At 31.4% G+C, this 18,987-nt stretch overlaps 1 protein-coding gene across 5 annotated transcripts in view; it reads left to right on the forward strand.

Annotated features, from left to right (window-relative positions):
• The first annotated feature begins 2,345 nt into the window (after positions 1-2,345).
• The window catches only part of LOC127702265 (hydroxymethylglutaryl-CoA synthase 1-like), a 30,698-nt gene continuing 14,056 nt past the window's right edge, over positions 2,346-18,987 (forward strand). For 2 of the 5 annotated variants that reach the window (XM_052206396.1, XM_052206426.1), the window contains exons 1-4: positions 2,360-2,400; positions 5,160-5,316; positions 8,338-8,834; positions 10,333-10,458. In XM_052206396.1, coding sequence (XP_052062356.1) covers positions 8,408-8,834; positions 10,333-10,458 — 553 coding nt within the window. In that variant the 5' untranslated portion in view covers positions 2,360-2,400; positions 5,160-5,316; positions 8,338-8,407. The other 3 variants (XM_052206402.1, XM_052206418.1, XM_052206410.1) reach the window with 3 other exon arrangements.

Genomic DNA, 18,987 nt, shown 5'->3' on the forward strand with positions numbered 1-18,987 from the left:
ATATCTATATCTTTAACGGGAAGCTTAATACCAAAATTTATAATAAAAGAGAGGATTTTTCATTTCCTATTGTTAATTATCCATTTTTAGATGGTGACGTTCCTTTGTCACCATCTTATGGTGTTTATATATCTCAACTTGTTCGATTCGCTCGTGTATGTAACAACGTATTTGATTTCAATGAAAGAAATCTCTGTATTACTGAAAAAATTATTACACTAGGGTTTTCGATATCACAAACCAGTCAAAACATTTACTAAATTTTATCATCGGTACAAGGACATCATTCGTAAATATAAATCAACATGCAGACATCTTATACGTTCAGGTATTTCACATCCAATATTTTATGGTAATATTCTTTACAAAGCACAAAAATGTTGGCATTCACCTCAAAAGCTAACCAAACCTTTAAACAGACTTATTCGGTAAGGATATAGTTACGATACCGTTGTCAAGTCATTAAGGATTGCATATTTTGGTATTAATATTGATTCACTCATAGGGTCTTTGCATCGGAAATAAACACATTTATTCTAAAACCAGTTATTGGCATAATACTGGTTATGTTCTTCTCATATATTTTATGATGGTATGATACTAAACCCCTTACGGGAGGGATTGTACTTGATTTTCATATGATGAAGACATAATCTTTCAATCAGTTTAATTGAGGTCTGGAGCTGCATGTCAGTAACTGCTAGTAGTCCTTTGTTCATTTATGTATCATTGTCATTTTGCTTAGTTTCATTTGTTACCTATTCTGACATTGGACTCGGACTTCTTTTAAACTGAGTTTTACTGTGCGTATTGCTATGTGTTTCTTTATTCTACATTGGCTAGAGGTATCACAAAACATGTTTAACCCCTCCGCATTTTTGCGCCTGTCCCAAGTCAGGAAAGCCTTCTTAACTTACGATCATCGTATCATTTTACGATCCGTTTTCGTTTTACTGTGCGTATTGCTATGTGTTTCTTTATTCTACATTGGCTAGAGGTATAGGGGAGGGTTGAGATCTCACAAAACATGTTTAACCCCGCCGCATTTTTGCGCCTGTCCCAAGTCAGGAGCCTCTGGCTTTTGTTAGTCTTGTATGTTTTTTAATTTTAGTTCATTTATATGTTTTGGAGTTTAGTGTGACGTCCATTTTCACTGAACTAGTACACAATTTTATTTAGGGGCCAGCTCAGGACAACCTCCGGGTGCGGGATTTTCTCGCTGCGTTGAAGACCCATTGGTGGCCTTCGGCTGTTGTCTGCTCTTTGGTCGGGTTGTTGTCTCTTTGACATATTCCCCATTTCCATTCTCAATTTTAAAGTAAAATAGGATAGACTAGATTTTTAGGGCACATTTGACTGATGTTGTATTGCCATTTATGAATTGCCCCCTTAATGGATTCTATTACTTATCTAGCCGGGTAATAGATGTATCATGTGTCTTCTAACTGCTTATGATATAAAAATAAAAAGATGTGGATAAATAAACTCATCATAGATATCAGGATTGAAATTTTGTATTTGCGCCAGACGCAATGATTGTCAATGAGACAACTTTCCAACAGAGACCAAATGGCGTAGATTTGACTTGACTTAAAAGAAATCAGATTTGTACATGTTTTCGTGAATCTGTTATATAGAATTAGACATTGGTTTGATACAGTGTGATCTGCAAAATTTGGCTCTCCAATCTTCGATTTGTCATGGTGTAAAAATAATCCAGGACAAGGTCAACCAAGAAAAAGAGCTACTAGACTGCAGGGTTAGATTTTCTTACTTTGTCCCTTTTAATAAAAAGGCTTGATAATTAAAAATGAGTTGACCATATCTTTCCATCAAACTTACTTCATTAGATAAAAGCAAGACCATAAATATGCGAAAACAATTTGAAATTTTGATGAAAATTTAACAAAGAACCATAATAACACTAGCAATGTGCAGTTAACTGTTTACTATACTTAGGTGGGTTTTTTTCAGTATAAGGACATGGATAGTAAACTGCACATTGCTAAATAAACATACAAATCTTTGTACCGACGATGATAATTTTTTTAAAATGCAAATAGACAAGAAATACGAAAAACAATTAAGAATACTCGGCCCATAAAATAAAGAATAGAGAATAATGGAGTAATTTTAAAAAGAATAACGGGCAAAAAATATAAAGAATACAGATTAATGACCTAAAAATTAAGAATACAGAATTGAAAGACCCCCTGAAAAAAGATGTGGTTTTATTGAAAATTTTGATACACGTGAACCAATCATCGTAAAAGGGTCTGTTCGACTGGTGGACTGTTTTCGTTGCCATCTCCGTATGCAACCAGTATAATATATTATTATGTTTACTTCCGGGTTCAATTTTAACCTCGTGGGTGTTTATCAAGTCCAAAAATAACACAGGTAAAGAGAATTTGTTCCTTTTTAACGTCTTAAGTATCGGTAAGAATGATTTGGTATCACGAACATAGCATATGAATTGACTTGATTATTGAGGTGGAGTCGGCAAAAGCAGTCACATTGAATTTTAAGGTTATTACTCAGTATTACTGGATTGGATACTGAAATGTTAATGTAGATCCATGTAATTAGTAATTACATCATGTACATGCATTTCAAAGAAGTCCTTCATATAGATTTATATAAAAGTGTAGTGTCAAACATTTACTATAAATGTTTTGAAGTAAATTTGGTGTAAAGTAAAAAAATAAACCAGCTTGAATATTATGACAAATTTAATTCACCTTGAACATCAACTTATAAAGTGATTTCATCGTATAGACCATGACCGACATTGGAGGGTTTTCAGAAAACAAAAGATAACAGGCTATGTTTGTTTGAAAAATGCTTTTTTATCTTTTTTGTCCCTTAACATCGTATGTGTTTGAACTAATTGTTTGTTCAAAAAATGAGCACAAGGTCACTGAACTGACATGAACAATTTCCTTTAGTTTGTCAAAATGTAGCCTAGAACATATTGGGATGGGAATATGTGGGTGGCTAAGTTGTAAAAGTGCTACTTGGGATGGGAAGATATGTCTGGCTAAGTTGTGAAAGTGCTTTGGGATAGTATAAAGATCATGAAGATTGTGCATGTATCTAAATGTGAAACAATTCAAACAAAAAAAAACCCAACGGCCTGATTTATAACAAAACATCTGTAAGAAATTAAATGTGGGGAGGCCAATGGGGTTGTTCATATTGTATGATCATGATGATGAACATGAATTTGCTAACTTTTTTCTGTTTTATTTGAGCATGAAGAAACACTGCCTCAAACAGGTTTAATGATACTGATTCAGAAAATTATTGCAAGGTTTTTATTAATCATATGCAACTATTCCAGTCATAATTACGTTCGATAACTCTGCATGAATCTGGTTCAATTAGGATTATGTAAAATTTACTGGTTACCCGTGAGCTGATTAAAAAAATTGAAAAAATATATAGATATTTCACCTCGGTTAACATCCATTCGAGATTTACTTTTATTGATATAAAATAATATCATAAAATAATTTCATTAAGAATCGGACAATACTAATCTGCATAGGTCTTGTCAAAACATACATCGTGATAAAGTGCCATGTTTGTTTTCTTTGATCACGTTGATGACTTAATATCTCCTTAATCTAGCTATGTCCTTGGGTATTATTAGAGTGACAATAACGTGTCATATTTCATTGCAATATAAACAGTGAAATTAAATTACATTATTTGCATGGGCAAAATTAGTGTCGAACATCTTCTACGTTTGAAAATTATATGGTCGCCATTTTTTTTCGTAACTTCGAAATTTTATCAAAACAAACAGCATGTATCTAATTTATCAAAAAGAATCAATGTTTGATTATATGCTGCTCTAAGGTAAGACAATGACTGAAAACGCATGCATCCAACAGTTATTTGATTTTCATCTTAAAAATCTTACAAAATATATTTTCACATGTCGGCCTACGCTGTCAATGTAAGCAGTGCATGGTTGATGCATATAAATCTTTATTTTGAGTGCGAGAGACTGTTTTTAATAAATATATTAAAGTAAAGGTGAAATAAAAAATTTCTTAAAAACAATAAGACACTTGAATAAATATTTCAAATATTACTTTTAAATTAATAACTGAATGAATACATGTCGAGTCGATGTTTACTTCCGACAGCGGCCGCCATTTTCAAAATATTGCTAACGAATGCCAAAATGTGAATTTTTCAATCAAATTTTGAAGCAAAAAGTTTGTTACCTAAACTGATTTGGTTTTCGATTTCATTTAAATGAATGTGTTGTCGATCTATTTAGGGGTTGGAAGGATATTATTAACAATAGATAAGTTGCGAAAATTGATTGTATAAGAAGGTCTTATTGCAATTTTATCGAGTTTTAACGAAGAAGTCAACGGAGGCTTTGTGGTTATGTCACCTCAACTTTCAATCTTAATTTGAAGCAAGAATTCATATTTCTGAACTGAAACTTAAAACATTTTTAATTGTAAAAATGAAATTACTGTAAAACGCGGGGTTGGAAGGTAAAATACACAATGTAATAAAAAAGTTATGATCGTTTAATCTATGTAGCCCGTTCATTTTCATTGATAATCAATCGGCCATTAATGATATACAACTGAATTGTAAAAGTCACGTGATGACCGCGATAGTTGGATATGGTGAATAATGCATTTGGGTCAGTATCGCAATAATAAGAACTCTCATTTGAATATCTGATACATATCTATCTACAGCTTTCCTGAAATCCCAATATTTTATCGCACATTTTTGTCCATTCTTCAAATAATAAATGCACACAAAAATTTCTGAATTAACAGTAATTCATAATTCTAATAATTAAACTGCAGGTGTATATTTTAACATTTATATGTACATTGTAAATGTCTGTTCATGTATGTTCTATTTATGTGCAATGTTTGATAACAATACATTTGTACAAATCTTTAAATTAATGGATTAATCAGAGACATGTATAGTGTAGTATATATGTCTCTGGATTAATCAACAGATTTGTATTTAAATGAAAAAATATTGTAATTGTTGTCCCTGTAGTAAATTTAAAGAGTAAGCATAAAACAGAATTAGTTACACAATGTAACATGAATGATTTATCCTGTTTATAAATATCTTATAATATGTGCAAAATAATAAAATAACAGGATTTAAGAGATCTGTATGACACCTCTACAAAGTATACTTATCATCAACTACCAGCCTGTCAAAGGAAGAAAAAGAGACAAGCAAATTAGGACAACATACATGTAGGGCTAGATAGCCACACTTGGTATAGTTTTGCCACAACTAGTTTTCAACCAGGTACTTTAGTTGTTAAAATTTACTTTTCAGTAACAAAACTGGCTTTAAACTTCATCGTTACTTTCTTGAGATTATTAAATAGTGTTTCTGTATTATATAATTGAAGATTTTTAGTTTAAGGACTTTTCTGAATGATTAAATTTTTCATTGTATGTTTCTCTGCTGTTATATTTTTAATGTTGTATGAAAACTTCAACTTCAGTTTTCATTTTTAACCGGATTTTCGAAGGAAATATCGGTTATTGATTTAATGATGTACAGCGGGCGGACGGGCATGCGGGCAGGTGGCTGCCAAACAGTGTCCGTTCAATAACATGAAAACGCTTTGATGAAATGTTTTCAAATTTAGATATGTTATTTCCTGTGACTTAATGAAGGCCAAGTTCAATTTTTACGATTTTAGCTTTTCTCCTTGTTGAGTTATCGCCCTTTTTAATATCCAAAAGTGGTATTTATAATGTGATTGAGTTATTTCTCTTTGTACAGAAATGGTTAATTATATATAAATAATTTTCTCCTGTTAACAGATTATGGCAGCATATGGTAAATGTCTTATCTCACAATTATAATTGGAGTGACAGATTTATTTGAAAATTCTCTGTTTCCTAAGTGCTGATGATTATAAGCTATATAAGCTATATAGGACTGTATAAATATAGTAAGAAATTTAGTCTCCCTAAAACCATATATACATGTATTCTTACCCCCCCCCCCCCCCCCCCTTTCAATTTGAGAATGTGCTTTTATCTTGTAAACGGTCGAGATCCCCACCCCTAAACCATATATCTTCTTGCATGGGACAATAAAACAAATCAAATAAAAATATAGGGGAAGTCCCAAGGTGTCACCCCCACCCCCTTCTTTTTGAAAACTTGTAAATGGTCAAGATCCTCACCTGAAACCATATATAATCTTATATGGGACAATATAGCAAATCAAATGAAATAAAAGGCGAGTCCCCTGGGGTCACTCCCACCCCCTCCTGTTTGAGAACTTATAAACGGTCGAGATCCCCACCCCTAAACCATATATATTCTTGTGTGGGACAAAAAAACAAATCAAATGAAATAAAGGGCGAGTCCCCTGGGGATCACCCCCCTTTTAAGAACTTGTAAACGGTCAAGATCCCCACCCCTATACCACTTATATTCCTGTTCGTTATTTCAAGAAGATTTGAATGACATACAGGGTCAATCCCTAGGCGTCACTTATGCATATCACTTTACTAGACCAAACCGATTTGTACTGGACTTTGCCCAATGTCGGGCGACCATAGGAATGACGTATTATGGAAGCTTTGTTTGGGAGACTTTGTAATAGCATCCTGTTACAATTATGTTTTGTTACAGATAAGTTTTATAGATTTTTAAAAGACATTGTATTAATGATAAATAAAATTTTGGAATTTTTTCTTCTTTTCTTTGGTAAATTGTTTGAAGAATTTTGTGGTAAATTTGTTTGAAATTCTGTAAAAACTAATTTTCTGAATGCTATATATATATAATTTTTTTTGATGAAGTGAACTCCTTTAAAAACTAAGCTTTTTTTGTCTATTAATAAACATATATTTAATTTCTGAATTTGGGCCCAGTTTTCAAGTTGGTCCACATCGGGGTCCAAAATTAAACTGTGTTTGATTTCAACATAAATTGAATATATATAGGGTTCTTTGAAATGCTTAATCTAAACCTGTATTTATTTTCATTATTAATAAGATAATACCACACTGAGGTCCAAAGGGTCCTAAATTAAACTTTTGTTTAATTTCATCAAAAATCGAATTCTTTGGTTCTTTGATATGCTGATTCTAACAATGTTTGAGTGTTAAATCATATCTAATTTTAGAGAACTTAGTCATCACTGGTTGTTGTTATTATATTATTGATTATAATTTGAAAAATTGCATCATATCTTATTTTAGAGAACTATTTATCCAGTTTGAGTTATTTCCCTTTGTACAGAAAATATTATGGATAAAATTAAACTGTGTTTCATTTCAACATTAATTAAATACATATAGGGTTCTTTCAAATGCTGAATATAAACCTGTATTTAAATATTAGATTTTTGGGCCCAGTTTTCAAGTTGGTCCAAATCAGGGTTCAAAATTAAACTTTGTTTGATTCAACAAAAATTGAATTTATGTGGTTCTTTGAAATGCTGAATCTAACCATGTATTGAGAGATTGGATTGTGGGCTCCTTTATCAAATTGGTCTACATTGAGGTCCAGAGGGTCCTAAATTAAACTTTTGTCTGATTTCATCAAAAATTGAATTCTTGGGGTTCTTTGATATGCTGATTCTAATATGTACCTAGATTTAGGATATTGGACCATAATAGGTAAATGTCCAATTTCAAATATTTCAGTTCTTTGACCACATTCATTTTGTGTCACAAACCTATGCTGTGTCAAATATTCAATCACAATATTTCAAATTCAGAGCTGTTTTTAGCTTAAATGGAGTGTCCATACTTGCTCAACTGTTCAGGGTTTAACTTCTGCAGGAAAATCCGGTTTGCTGTCACTCTGACAGCCTCTTCTTATTTTAAGTTTTAATGGTATGACTACTTGTATGTTGCTTCTCTGTTTGTCATTGTCATGTTTACCCCATTAATTCAGCATCAGTATCTCAGACTTCTTAAAAACATTTGACTGATAAAAATTTTAAATGACTGACATGTTGTATTAACCTTGTCAGTCCATATGTCTGACAAATGTGGTGGCATTTTTCATTAAATTAAAAAATTTAAGATTGACAGATTTTTAAACAGTCAGTCCAAATGTTCTAAACTACATTTTCATGAACTCAAGAAACTGTATCCCTTTATCATGTTTATGTCTATGTACAGTAGTAATATAAACATAAAATTTATTGGATTTTGTTTACAGCCGATTGCATTGAGTGTGTAGGTAAGTGTAATATCTTTGGTAAGCTTGCTTGCTAGCTGAACCGTGAAGTCATTAAAAGCTTAGTATTTAAAGGAGTTCACTTCATCTAACAAATTAATTCCTATTTCAGAGAAATTTTGAAAGATGCTTAAGTACATGAAAAGTTAATTTGAGGTCAAATCTTTAATAAAACTTAGAGAATGGATCAGAACAGTTGGCCTAAAGATGTAGGAATAGTGGCCATAGAAGTGTATTTCCCTTCACAATATGTTGACCAGTCGGAACTGGAGACTTTTGATGGTGCATCAACAGGAAAATACACAATTGGACTAGGACAGTCCAAGATGGGGTTCTGTTCAGACAGGGAAGATATTAACTCACTCTGTCTTACAGTTGTTCAGAACTTAATTGAAAAGAACAATATTTCATACAATGACATTGGACGTCTGGAGGTTGGTACCGAGACAATTATTGATAAATCTAAAAGCGTTAAAACAGTATTAATGCAGTTGTTTGAGACGAGTGGGAATCATGATATTGAAGGCATAGATACAACAAATGCATGTTTTGGAGGAACGTCTGCTCTTTTTAATGCTATTAACTGGATAGAATCCAGTTCATGGGATGGTAAATATATATATTATAATTATTAGTAGACTCTATAATTTTTAAATATTTAAAAGGTTGATGTTGATTTCAAAGCATCTATATGTACATGTATATAAGTAGTATATGTAGCAAGATAATGCCAGCTGAAATAAGATATTTACTCTAACTTGAAAGTCTTGAATCTTAGTGATCCTCTCTACCTTTTGCAGTTCATTCAAAATTCTGACAAAATTGCTATTTTTGTCATCCAATCAAACTGTTCAACTAGTCAGAAATTTTGAAAAACTGCTGAAAAAAACCCCAGTCAAATTAACAATATTAGCAGTGCAAAGTAAGATGTGGTATGACTACATGCAAGACATATATCTACATGTACCTGTTTAAAGACCAAAGGTCGAGGTGAACACCTACATGAAACCTTCTGGCTAACAAGTATGACCACCATTATTAGGCTTTTTAAAGAACATATTTTGAACAAAAGAAAATCTGATAAAAATTCAATATTATAATTATATTGGGAGAATAAGATAAGCTTTAATTTTTTCATTAAGTATGCTTCAATATGTTTAGATTAATGTCTTTTAACTGAGACAGGTTAGAGCAGTATTGCCAATACCCTTTATGCATGGATAAGTATGTTGTTTTATTATACATTTTTACATTCAATAATTACAATGTCCTCTATTTGGCAGTTGTTCAGTTATATGGGATTCTAACCTTCATTTAAACTTGATACATTTGTGTCAGAACAATATTTTTGAATTAAAAGAACATTGAACTACATGTACATGTATGTACTTAATATATATATAAATAGAAATACATGTACTCAGTTACATACACAAATGTTTGATGCAGTTAGGGGCTTTAATTACTATGTCTTTTTCTATATACATTGTACGTGTATATACAATGTATCCATGCTTTGGTATACAGTATATTGATAGAAGAAGATATATGGTATACAGTATGCATTAAATAAGTGTAGTCTGCTTATATTTTGACACTGTTTGACAAAGAGGTTATCCAGTTCATTGTGTTGATAGAGGTCGTACTGTAGCTCTGTAAAATGGTCACCTGAGTTATCATTGAAGAAGAAAAAAATGGGATTGAACCATAATTTTTCTATTTTTGTCATTTGCCTGCTATTGAAGCACATTGAAATTTGTTTTTTGTTTTTATTAAATTTCTCCATAACACACAGCATTCTTTTCAATTTTTGTCTTGGACTTTTCTAAAACATGATGTATTTGAAATTTTAATCAGTTCATCACCAATAAGTCAATTGAATGTTGTTACACATTGCTGAATATACTGTTCTATTTATTATTACATATTTCCCAATCTAAAATTATATAAGGTCCTATATATAGTAACACAACATAAATATGTAAGACCTTCACTTTTGAAACCCATGTTTACATTATATTTGCAGTCCATGATTATTGAAATTACAAGTTGTATATTTGCAATATACCCTATTATTTCTCACCTTAAAAGATTATTATTATTTCAGGTCGTTATGCCATGGTTGTTGCAGGAGATATTGCAGTTTATGCCACAGGAAATGCTAGATGCACAGGTGGCGCTGGTGCAGTAGCTATGCTTTTGGGACCAAATTCCCCTCTGGTGTTTCATAGAGGTATTTATATCTGTCCCAACAACAACAACATAGGGATTACAATCCAGCAGTGATGGCAGTGTAAACTATTTGTATAAAGCTTTATAGTGTGGATTCATTTATTTTTTCGTGGGTACCAATTTTCGTTGATTAAGGAAAACTTACATGTTCGTTGATATTTAATTTCATGGTTTTTGACAATGTCTGCTTACAAGCCTATAGTAAATTTGCCATTCGTTGAACTTTTAATTTCGTGGTTAACATATAACCATGAAATCCACGAAAATTGGTATCCAACGAATAATAATCAATCCACAGTATTTCAGAGGGTCGAAGAGACGAAGACCTGGATGCATATACTTTGTATGTTTATTCCTTATGTCTATTGTCCTTAGCCTCATTTTCATGGTTCAGCAACTGCTTATAAAAACTGTTAATTTTTGTTTTAATGAGAAATAGGAAAATTATATTTGGTAAATAGGATCCATGCAAGTCCTAAGTCAGGAGCCTGTTGTTCAGTGGTTGTCGTTTGTTGGTGTGGTTCATAGGTGTTTCTCGTTTCTCATTTTTTATATACTGTGGATTCATTTATTTTCGTGGGTACCAATTTTCGTGGATTAAGGAAAACTTACTTGTTCGTGGATATTTAATTTCGTGGTTTTTGACAATGTCTGCATACAAGCCTATAGTAATTTTGCCATTCGTTGAACATTTAATTTCGTGGTTAACCTATAACCACGAAATCCACGAAAATTGGTATTCAACGAATAATAATGAATCCACAGTAGATTAGACCGTTGCTTTTCCTGTTTGAATTGTCTTACACTAGTCATTTTGGGGCCCTTTATTATTTATAGCTTGCTGTTTGGTGTGAGCCAAGGCTCTGTGTTGAAGGCCGTACTTTGACCTATAATTGTTAACTTTTTATACATTGTGACTTGAATGGAGAGTTGTCTCATTGGCACTAATACCACATCTTTTTATTTAAAACGTCAATATGTCCATCAGACAGGGATCATCTGACCTCATTTTCATGGTTCATTGGTCACTGTTAAATTTTTGTTTTTGGTTTGTTTCTCATATATTATAAGCAATAGGTCAACTAAATATGGTGTATGAAATGATTGTAAGGTGAAAATGTCTCTCTGGTAGGGATCATCTGACCTCATTTTCATGGTTCATCAGTCTGTGTGTAGTTTTATGTATTTTAATTTGTTTCTCAGATACTATAAACAATAAACATGGTTCATTGGTCAATGTTATGTTTTTATGAACAGGTCTGTTTCTTCAGAATACAATAAGCAGTAGGTCAACTATATTTGGTGTATGAATGATTGTATGATGTACATATAAACATGAGATGTGGTTATATATTGAGTACTAATGAGTTAAAATGAAGTGGTAATAAGCAATTATAGGCCACTGTAGGGCCTTCAACAATGAGAAAATCCATACCCTATAGTCATCTATAAAGGGCCCTTAAAATTTTCCTGATTTTTTTTTATTTTTTTTTTATTGATTTTTCTACTGTAATAGGGGACTTCGTCCCCTTATGATTGACATCTGCAATCAATAGATAGGCTGGGCTTTAGCTTGTATACATTTTACTCTGCATTATACTTAACATCCAATAACATTTAAAGTATAATTTATACAAGCTGAAGCCCCGCCTATCTATTGATTGCAGATGTCAATCTTTATTACAATGCTCGAGCAAACATTTATACAAACAAAGCAAGCAAGCCAACCAAACTTATAAACTACAAGCATTAGGAAAATAGCTCTAAAGGCTTAAAAAATCATGATTTGTATAGCAGACATTCCAGTGTTTAGACTCTATTTTGAATTGTGTAGGAAGTTAAGAATGTGTTCAGATTCAAATTGTAGTATTTACAAAAAATTTTTTTAAAAAGGTATGATGAGAGCCATTATCTGGCCCATGAAATTACAAAAATAGTAAACTATTCAAGCATTTTAAAATTGATAATTAATATTTTTAAATACATTTTGGTAAAAGCTGTGGCTCACAATTAGGTTATTTTGGAAGATTTTGCTATTTTTCACTAAATGTAAAGTGTTGAAGCCCTAAGCCAATATGTAAGACAAATTCAAAAATATATATACATACATAGTCTGACAGACTTATGTCTTATGAACATCTGAAAGATGTTATTTGGTAGATTTATGATACTTTTTGAAATTCAATTTTCAAAGTGCCAAAAAAGCATCTCCTGTTTGTAATTAACATTTTTAGCTCACCTGGTGCAAAGGGCAATGTGAGCTATTGCCATCACATGGTGTTTGTCGTCATTATAAACTTATTCAAAGATCTTCTCCTCTGAAACTACCAAACTGACAAACTTTGGGTGAATAATACTTATGATATCTAGTATAAAGTTTGTGTTCTTTATTCCAGTCTGCCAACAAACATGGCCTCCATGGCTAAAAATAGAACATAGGATTAAAGACAGTTTTTGGCGATTATATCAGAAACTAAAGCAGTTAGCACTACAAACTGCTCAGAGTATGAAAAGACCATATTTTGTGCTTGACCAGTAAAATCGAGCACAGATTTTACTCGACATTGTTTCGACAGTACTTAACTGTACTTGACTTTGGTCTCGACTTTACTTAATAAGTCTGATTCAGTACTTGATGATCTTGGTGTAGTTTGAAATGGTCTCGACCAAGGCTCGACCAGTCTCGACTCAGTCTCGACCAGTCTTGACCAGTCAAGGGGGGGGGGACCTGTCTTGACTAGTCATGACCAGTCTGGGGGGGGTGACCTGTCTTGACCTTCAGATTTAGTCTTGACTGGTCTGAAACAGCCCATCTAACTAAATTAAATTTAGATCTAACAAAATTCCAGTTTATTTGATAGTTTGGTTCATTGCTGAGCACAGATTTTACTCGACTAGTCACGACATTGTCTCGACAGTACTTAACTGTACTTGACTTAGTCTCGACTTTACTTAATAAGTCTGATTCAGTACTTGATGATCTTGGTGTAGTCTGAAATGGTCTGGACCAAGGCTCGACCAGTCTCGACCTGTTTCGATTCAGTCTCGACCAGTCTTGACCAGTCTAGGGGGGGGGGGGGGGGGGGGACCTGTCTTGACCTTCAGATTTAGTCTTGACTGGTCTGAAACAGACCATCTAACTAAATTAAATTTAGATCTAACAAAATTCCAGTTTATTTGATAGTTTGGTTCATTGCTGAGAAATTAAAGAATTCAATTAAATAGGTAAAAAAATATTGATTAAATTCAGATAGTCATCTTTAATTATTTCTATGACTTTTTCAAATCAACTTGGATTTTCATAAATTATACTTTGATCTTATAGAATGCCAGTTTGTTTGGTAGTTTGATTTATTGCTGTCAAATTTGAGGATTTAATAAATAGGTAAAAAAGCTAGAATTTTCAGTGGTACTGAATTCAGATAGTCAACATTAAATTTGTTTTTTTTCCTTTTCAAATTAACTTGGATTTTCAAAAATCTATACAGCTATCTCAGTTATATATTGATCTTACTGAATCTGAGGTTGTTATGTAGTTTGGTGTATTGCTGTCAAATTTAAGAATTAAATTAATCTAGGTCAAAAAAGCTAGAATTAGCAGTTCGGACTAAATTCAGATAGTACACTTTAATTTTTTTTATAACTTTTTCAAATCAACTTGGATTTTCATCAAACTATACAGCTATCTCAGTTATACATTGATCTTACAGAATCCCAGGTCGTTATGTAGTTTGATGTATTGCTGTCGAATTTAAGGATTAAATTAATCTAGGTCAAAAAAGCTAGAATTTGCAGTTCGGACAAAATTCAGATAAAAAAATGTAGTACACTTTAATTTTTTTAATAACTTTTACAAATCATCTTGGATTTTCATCAAACTATACAGCTTTTTCAGTTATATATTAATCTTACTGAATCATAGGTCGTAATGTAGTTTGGTGTATTGCTGTCAAATTTAAGGATTAAATTCATCTAGGTCAAAAAAGCTAGATTTTGCAGTTCAAACTAAATTCAGATAGTACACTTTAATTTTTTTATTTCTTTTTTAAATCAACTTGGATTTTCATCAAACTATACAGCTATCTCAATTATATATTGATCTTAAAGAATGTCAGGTTGTTTGGTACTTTGGTTAATGGCTGTCAAATTTAAGGATTTAATTGATAGGTAATTAAATAAGCTAGAATTTTCAGTTCAGACTAAATTCAGATAGTCACCTTTAAATTTGTTTATATCTTTTTCAAATTAACTTGGATTTTCATAAAACTATACAGCTATCTCAGTTGTATATTGATCTTACTGAATCTCAGGTTGTTATGTTGTTTGGCATATTGCTGTCAAATTTAAGGGTTTAATTAATCACGGTAAAAAAAGCCAGAATTTTCAGTTCGGACTAAATCCAGATAATCATCTTTAAATTTTTTTATAACTATTTCAAAGCAACTTGGATTTTCATCAAAATCTACAGCTATCTCCATTATATAATTATCTTACAAAAATACAGGTTATTTGGTAATTTGGTTTATTGCTGTCAAATTTAAATATTTAAATTATAGGTATCTATCTGAACTTAGTCAAAACTGAAAATTTTAGCCTATTTTTATACGCCCGTTTAAGGGACGTATTATGGTATACCATCCGTCCGTCCGTCCATCGTCAACATGTCGGACATTTACTCAAAAACGCTTTAACCAATATGCATGAAACTTTAGTGAATTGTTTATATCTCTTGACGTGAGCTCCCTTTCGTTTTTTATAAATTTCGGATTTACCGTTTCCGAGTTTTGGAGTTTTCTTCATTAAAAAAGGGGGGATTTTCCAGGTTTTGGTCAATAACTCTAAAACAAATTCACCAATTTGCAAAAAACTTTGGTGAATTGTTTAATTATATCGAAATGAGCTCCTTTTTTGATTTTTATAAATTTTAGACTATACGTTTTTGATTTATAGGGTTTTATTCATTACAAAAAAGGGGGATTTTCCAGTTTTCGGACAATAACTCAAAAATGCTTTCAGCATTTTTTATGAAACTTTGGTAAATTGTTTATATCTTTTGTTGTAAGCTCCAATTTTGATTTTTATAAACTTTAGATTTTACGTTTCCGAGTTATAAGATTTTATTCATAAAAAAGGGGGTGATTTTCAAGTTTTTGGACAATATCCTTTAAGTGCTTAGAGCAGTTTTCATTAAACTTTGATGACTGATTTATATCTATTAAGATAACCTCCCTTTATTTTTTTATAAATTTCTGATATAACATTGAGAAGTTATTGAACTTTATTTGTTTATAGTCTGACAACAGATTTACTAAGTATTGCGCAACAGCACAGTGTACTGCACAACAGCAAGAAATCTTTAATTGAATATAAATTCCATTCATATAACCAATTTCAAGTTCTTTGACTACATTTATTCAGAAACCTAGAATATGTCAAATATTTAATTAAAATCCAAATTCAGACCTGTATCAAGCTTGAATATTGTGTCCATTTTTGCCCCAACTGTTCAGGGTTGGACCTCTGCGGGCGTATCCAGCTGCACTCAGCGAAGCAGTTTATTACCTATTAACTAAGTCCTTAAATGTGACAGCAATACACCAAAATAATAAACAACCTGGTATTTTGTAAGATAAATATATAATAAAGATAGCTGAAAAGTTTGATGAAAATCCAAGCTGATTTGAAAAAGTTATAAAAATTTTAAAAATGACACCTTTATTTTGTTAAAACAAGAATTTAATATAATCATGATAATAGAACTTTCACAGCAATCCTTGATAACCTTTTAAAAAAGGAAATGTGTTCCAAAGTTACAGTAAAATTTATTTTAATCAAATTTAAAGACATGGCATACAAGAAGCACTTTAATAAGGTTTAATTACATCAGTACATGTGTGTTTTACAGGTAAAAAGAAAGCCCTACTTTTCTTAAACTGTGTATTACTTATCTAGTGAATTCAAAAGGCCTTGCGATTTAAGTTTAACAGGATGTTGCAATTTTGAATGAATGTTATTTAGAATTTAATACTCTCTGGTAGGTGTGATCTTTTTCGGCGTTTTACGTTTCCGCAAATTGGCATTACTTTTCCGGAAAAAAAAGATGACGTTTCCGGAAAAAAAGTCTACGTTTCCGCAAATAAATATCTTACTTTTCCGGAAAAAAAGTAACTATTCCAGAAAAAATAAATTATTACTTTTCCGCAAATAATTAAGGAATACCTGTTGATCGAAAGCAAAGCCATAATAAAAAAATAAATATTTATTAAGTTAAAGGTCATCATAACATGCAAGTAAAATTCATCATTAAAATGTATGAAAACGTATGTTCAAAAGTCAGCACTAATCAGATATATCTTGATATGAGTTCATAAGTCAGTTCTGGCAGAATATTTATAGCCAACACGTCGTACTAAGTCCACAGTAGTACATTCACCATTTACAAGTTTTGTGCCATCTATGAAAATATATCTTCAAATATTTATAATTTACCAGGTAAATTTCCGGAAAAGTAATAAATACAAATTGTGGAAACGTATACTTTAAATTTCTGGAAACGTAGTATTGGGACTTTGAAAAATTAGCGGAAACGCAATACGCCCATCTTTTTAATGAGTTTGCCCCAAGCAGACAGCCGATGTATTGCTTTATACGTCACCACTAATCAGAAGAACAATTTTAATAATTTCTTTAATGTTTTATCCCTTTTTGATATATATTATATATACTATATCCCAAATTATAATAATAGATATATTTCTAATATAAGGTTAATTACACAATTTCAGTGATTTTGTTGGCTGTTGTTACCTTATTAAAAAGATAATTATATAACTATTGTATGTAACCATGAAACCTATGTAGGTTTTTTTAGGAATTTAAGAAAATTAAGTTTAAAAAAAAAACCTGCCAAACAAGAAGCACCTTAATAAGATTTATACCCTCAGTATAGGTGTGGTTTTTAGGTTAAAGAATTTCTGAATTTAGTCGAAACTGCAAATTTTAGCTTTTTTTACCTAGATTAATTTAATCCTTAAATTCGACAGCAATACACCAAACTACATAACGACCTAGGATTCAGTAAGATCAATATATAACTGAGATAGCTGTATAGTTTGATGAAAATCCAAGTTGATTTGAAAAAGTTATAAAAAAAATTAAAGTGTACTATCTGAATTTAGTCCAAACTGCAAATTCTAGCTTTTTTTACCTAGATTATTTTAATCCGTAAATTTGACAGCAATACACCAAATAACATAACGACCTGGAATTCAGTAAGATCAATATATAACTGAGATAGCTGTATAGTTTTTTGAAAATCCAAGTTAATTTGAAAAAGTAATACACAAATTTAAAGTTGACTACAGTATCTGAAATCAGTACCACCGAAAATTCTAGTTTTTTTTTACCTATTAATTAAATCCTCAAATTTGACAGCAATAAATCAAACTACCAAACAAGCTGGCATTCTGTAAGATCAAAGTATAATTGAGATAACTGTAGAGTTTTATGAAAATCCAAGTTGATTTGAAAAAGTTATAGAAATAAATTAAAGATGACTATCTGAATTTAATCAAATTTTTTTTTACCTATTAATTAAATTGTTTAATTTCACAGCAATGAACCAAACTACCAAATAAACTGGAATTTTGTTAGATCTATGTTTAATTTAGTTAGATTGGTTGATTCAGACCAGTCAAGACTAAATTTGAAGGTCAAGACTAGTAGAGACAGGTCGAGACTGGTCAAGACTGGTAGAGACTGAGTTGAGACTAGTCGAGACAGGTCGAGACAGGTCGAGACTGGTCGAGCCATGGTCAAGACCATTTCAGACTACACCAAGATCATCAAGTAATCAGACTTATTAAGTAAAGTCGAGTACAGTTAAGTACACTTAAGTACTGTCGAGTAAAATCTGTGCTCGATTTTACTGGTCGAGTACAAAATATGGTCTTTTCAAAGTCTGAGCAGTTTGTAGTGTAGAGCAAAACTGACATGGGATAAAAATTATAAGAAATTTGCCAGAATATTTCACGTGAAATGGACAACCCAATTTGGAGTAAATACCCAGAAAATAATTATTTTTAGGAAATTTCTCAGTTTTTGGTTATTATCTTGAAAACTATTATAGATAAACAGAAATTTTAAACATTAAAAATGTTCATCAAAGTAAGATCCACCAATAAGTTTAAAAACCAAATTTGGCAATTGATTCATAATAGGAGTTATTTCGTTTAAAAGCCTATTTTTATTAAATTTTTAAGTTTTTTTTCCCAAAATTATGATAGATAGACTTTGATGGCAAAATGTTCAACAAAATAAGACCTACAAATAAGTCATCATGGCGAAAATTGTCAATTAAATTTTTAGGAGTTATTACCCTGAAAAGACATTTTTTTTCATTTTTTAATATTTTTTTGGCAGAAACTATGATAGAGAGAAATTTCAAACAGCAAAAATGTTCAGCAAAGTAAGACCTAGGTTAAAGGCCAAAATCCTCATTGATCCCTTATAGGAACTATTGCCCTTGAAA

This window comes from Mytilus californianus, unplaced genomic scaffold, assembly GCF_021869535.1.
Source record: "Mytilus californianus isolate M0D057914Y unplaced genomic scaffold, xbMytCali1.0.p SCAF_1, whole genome shotgun sequence".
NCBI classification, from domain to species: Eukaryota; Metazoa; Mollusca; class Bivalvia; order Mytilida; family Mytilidae; genus Mytilus; species Mytilus californianus.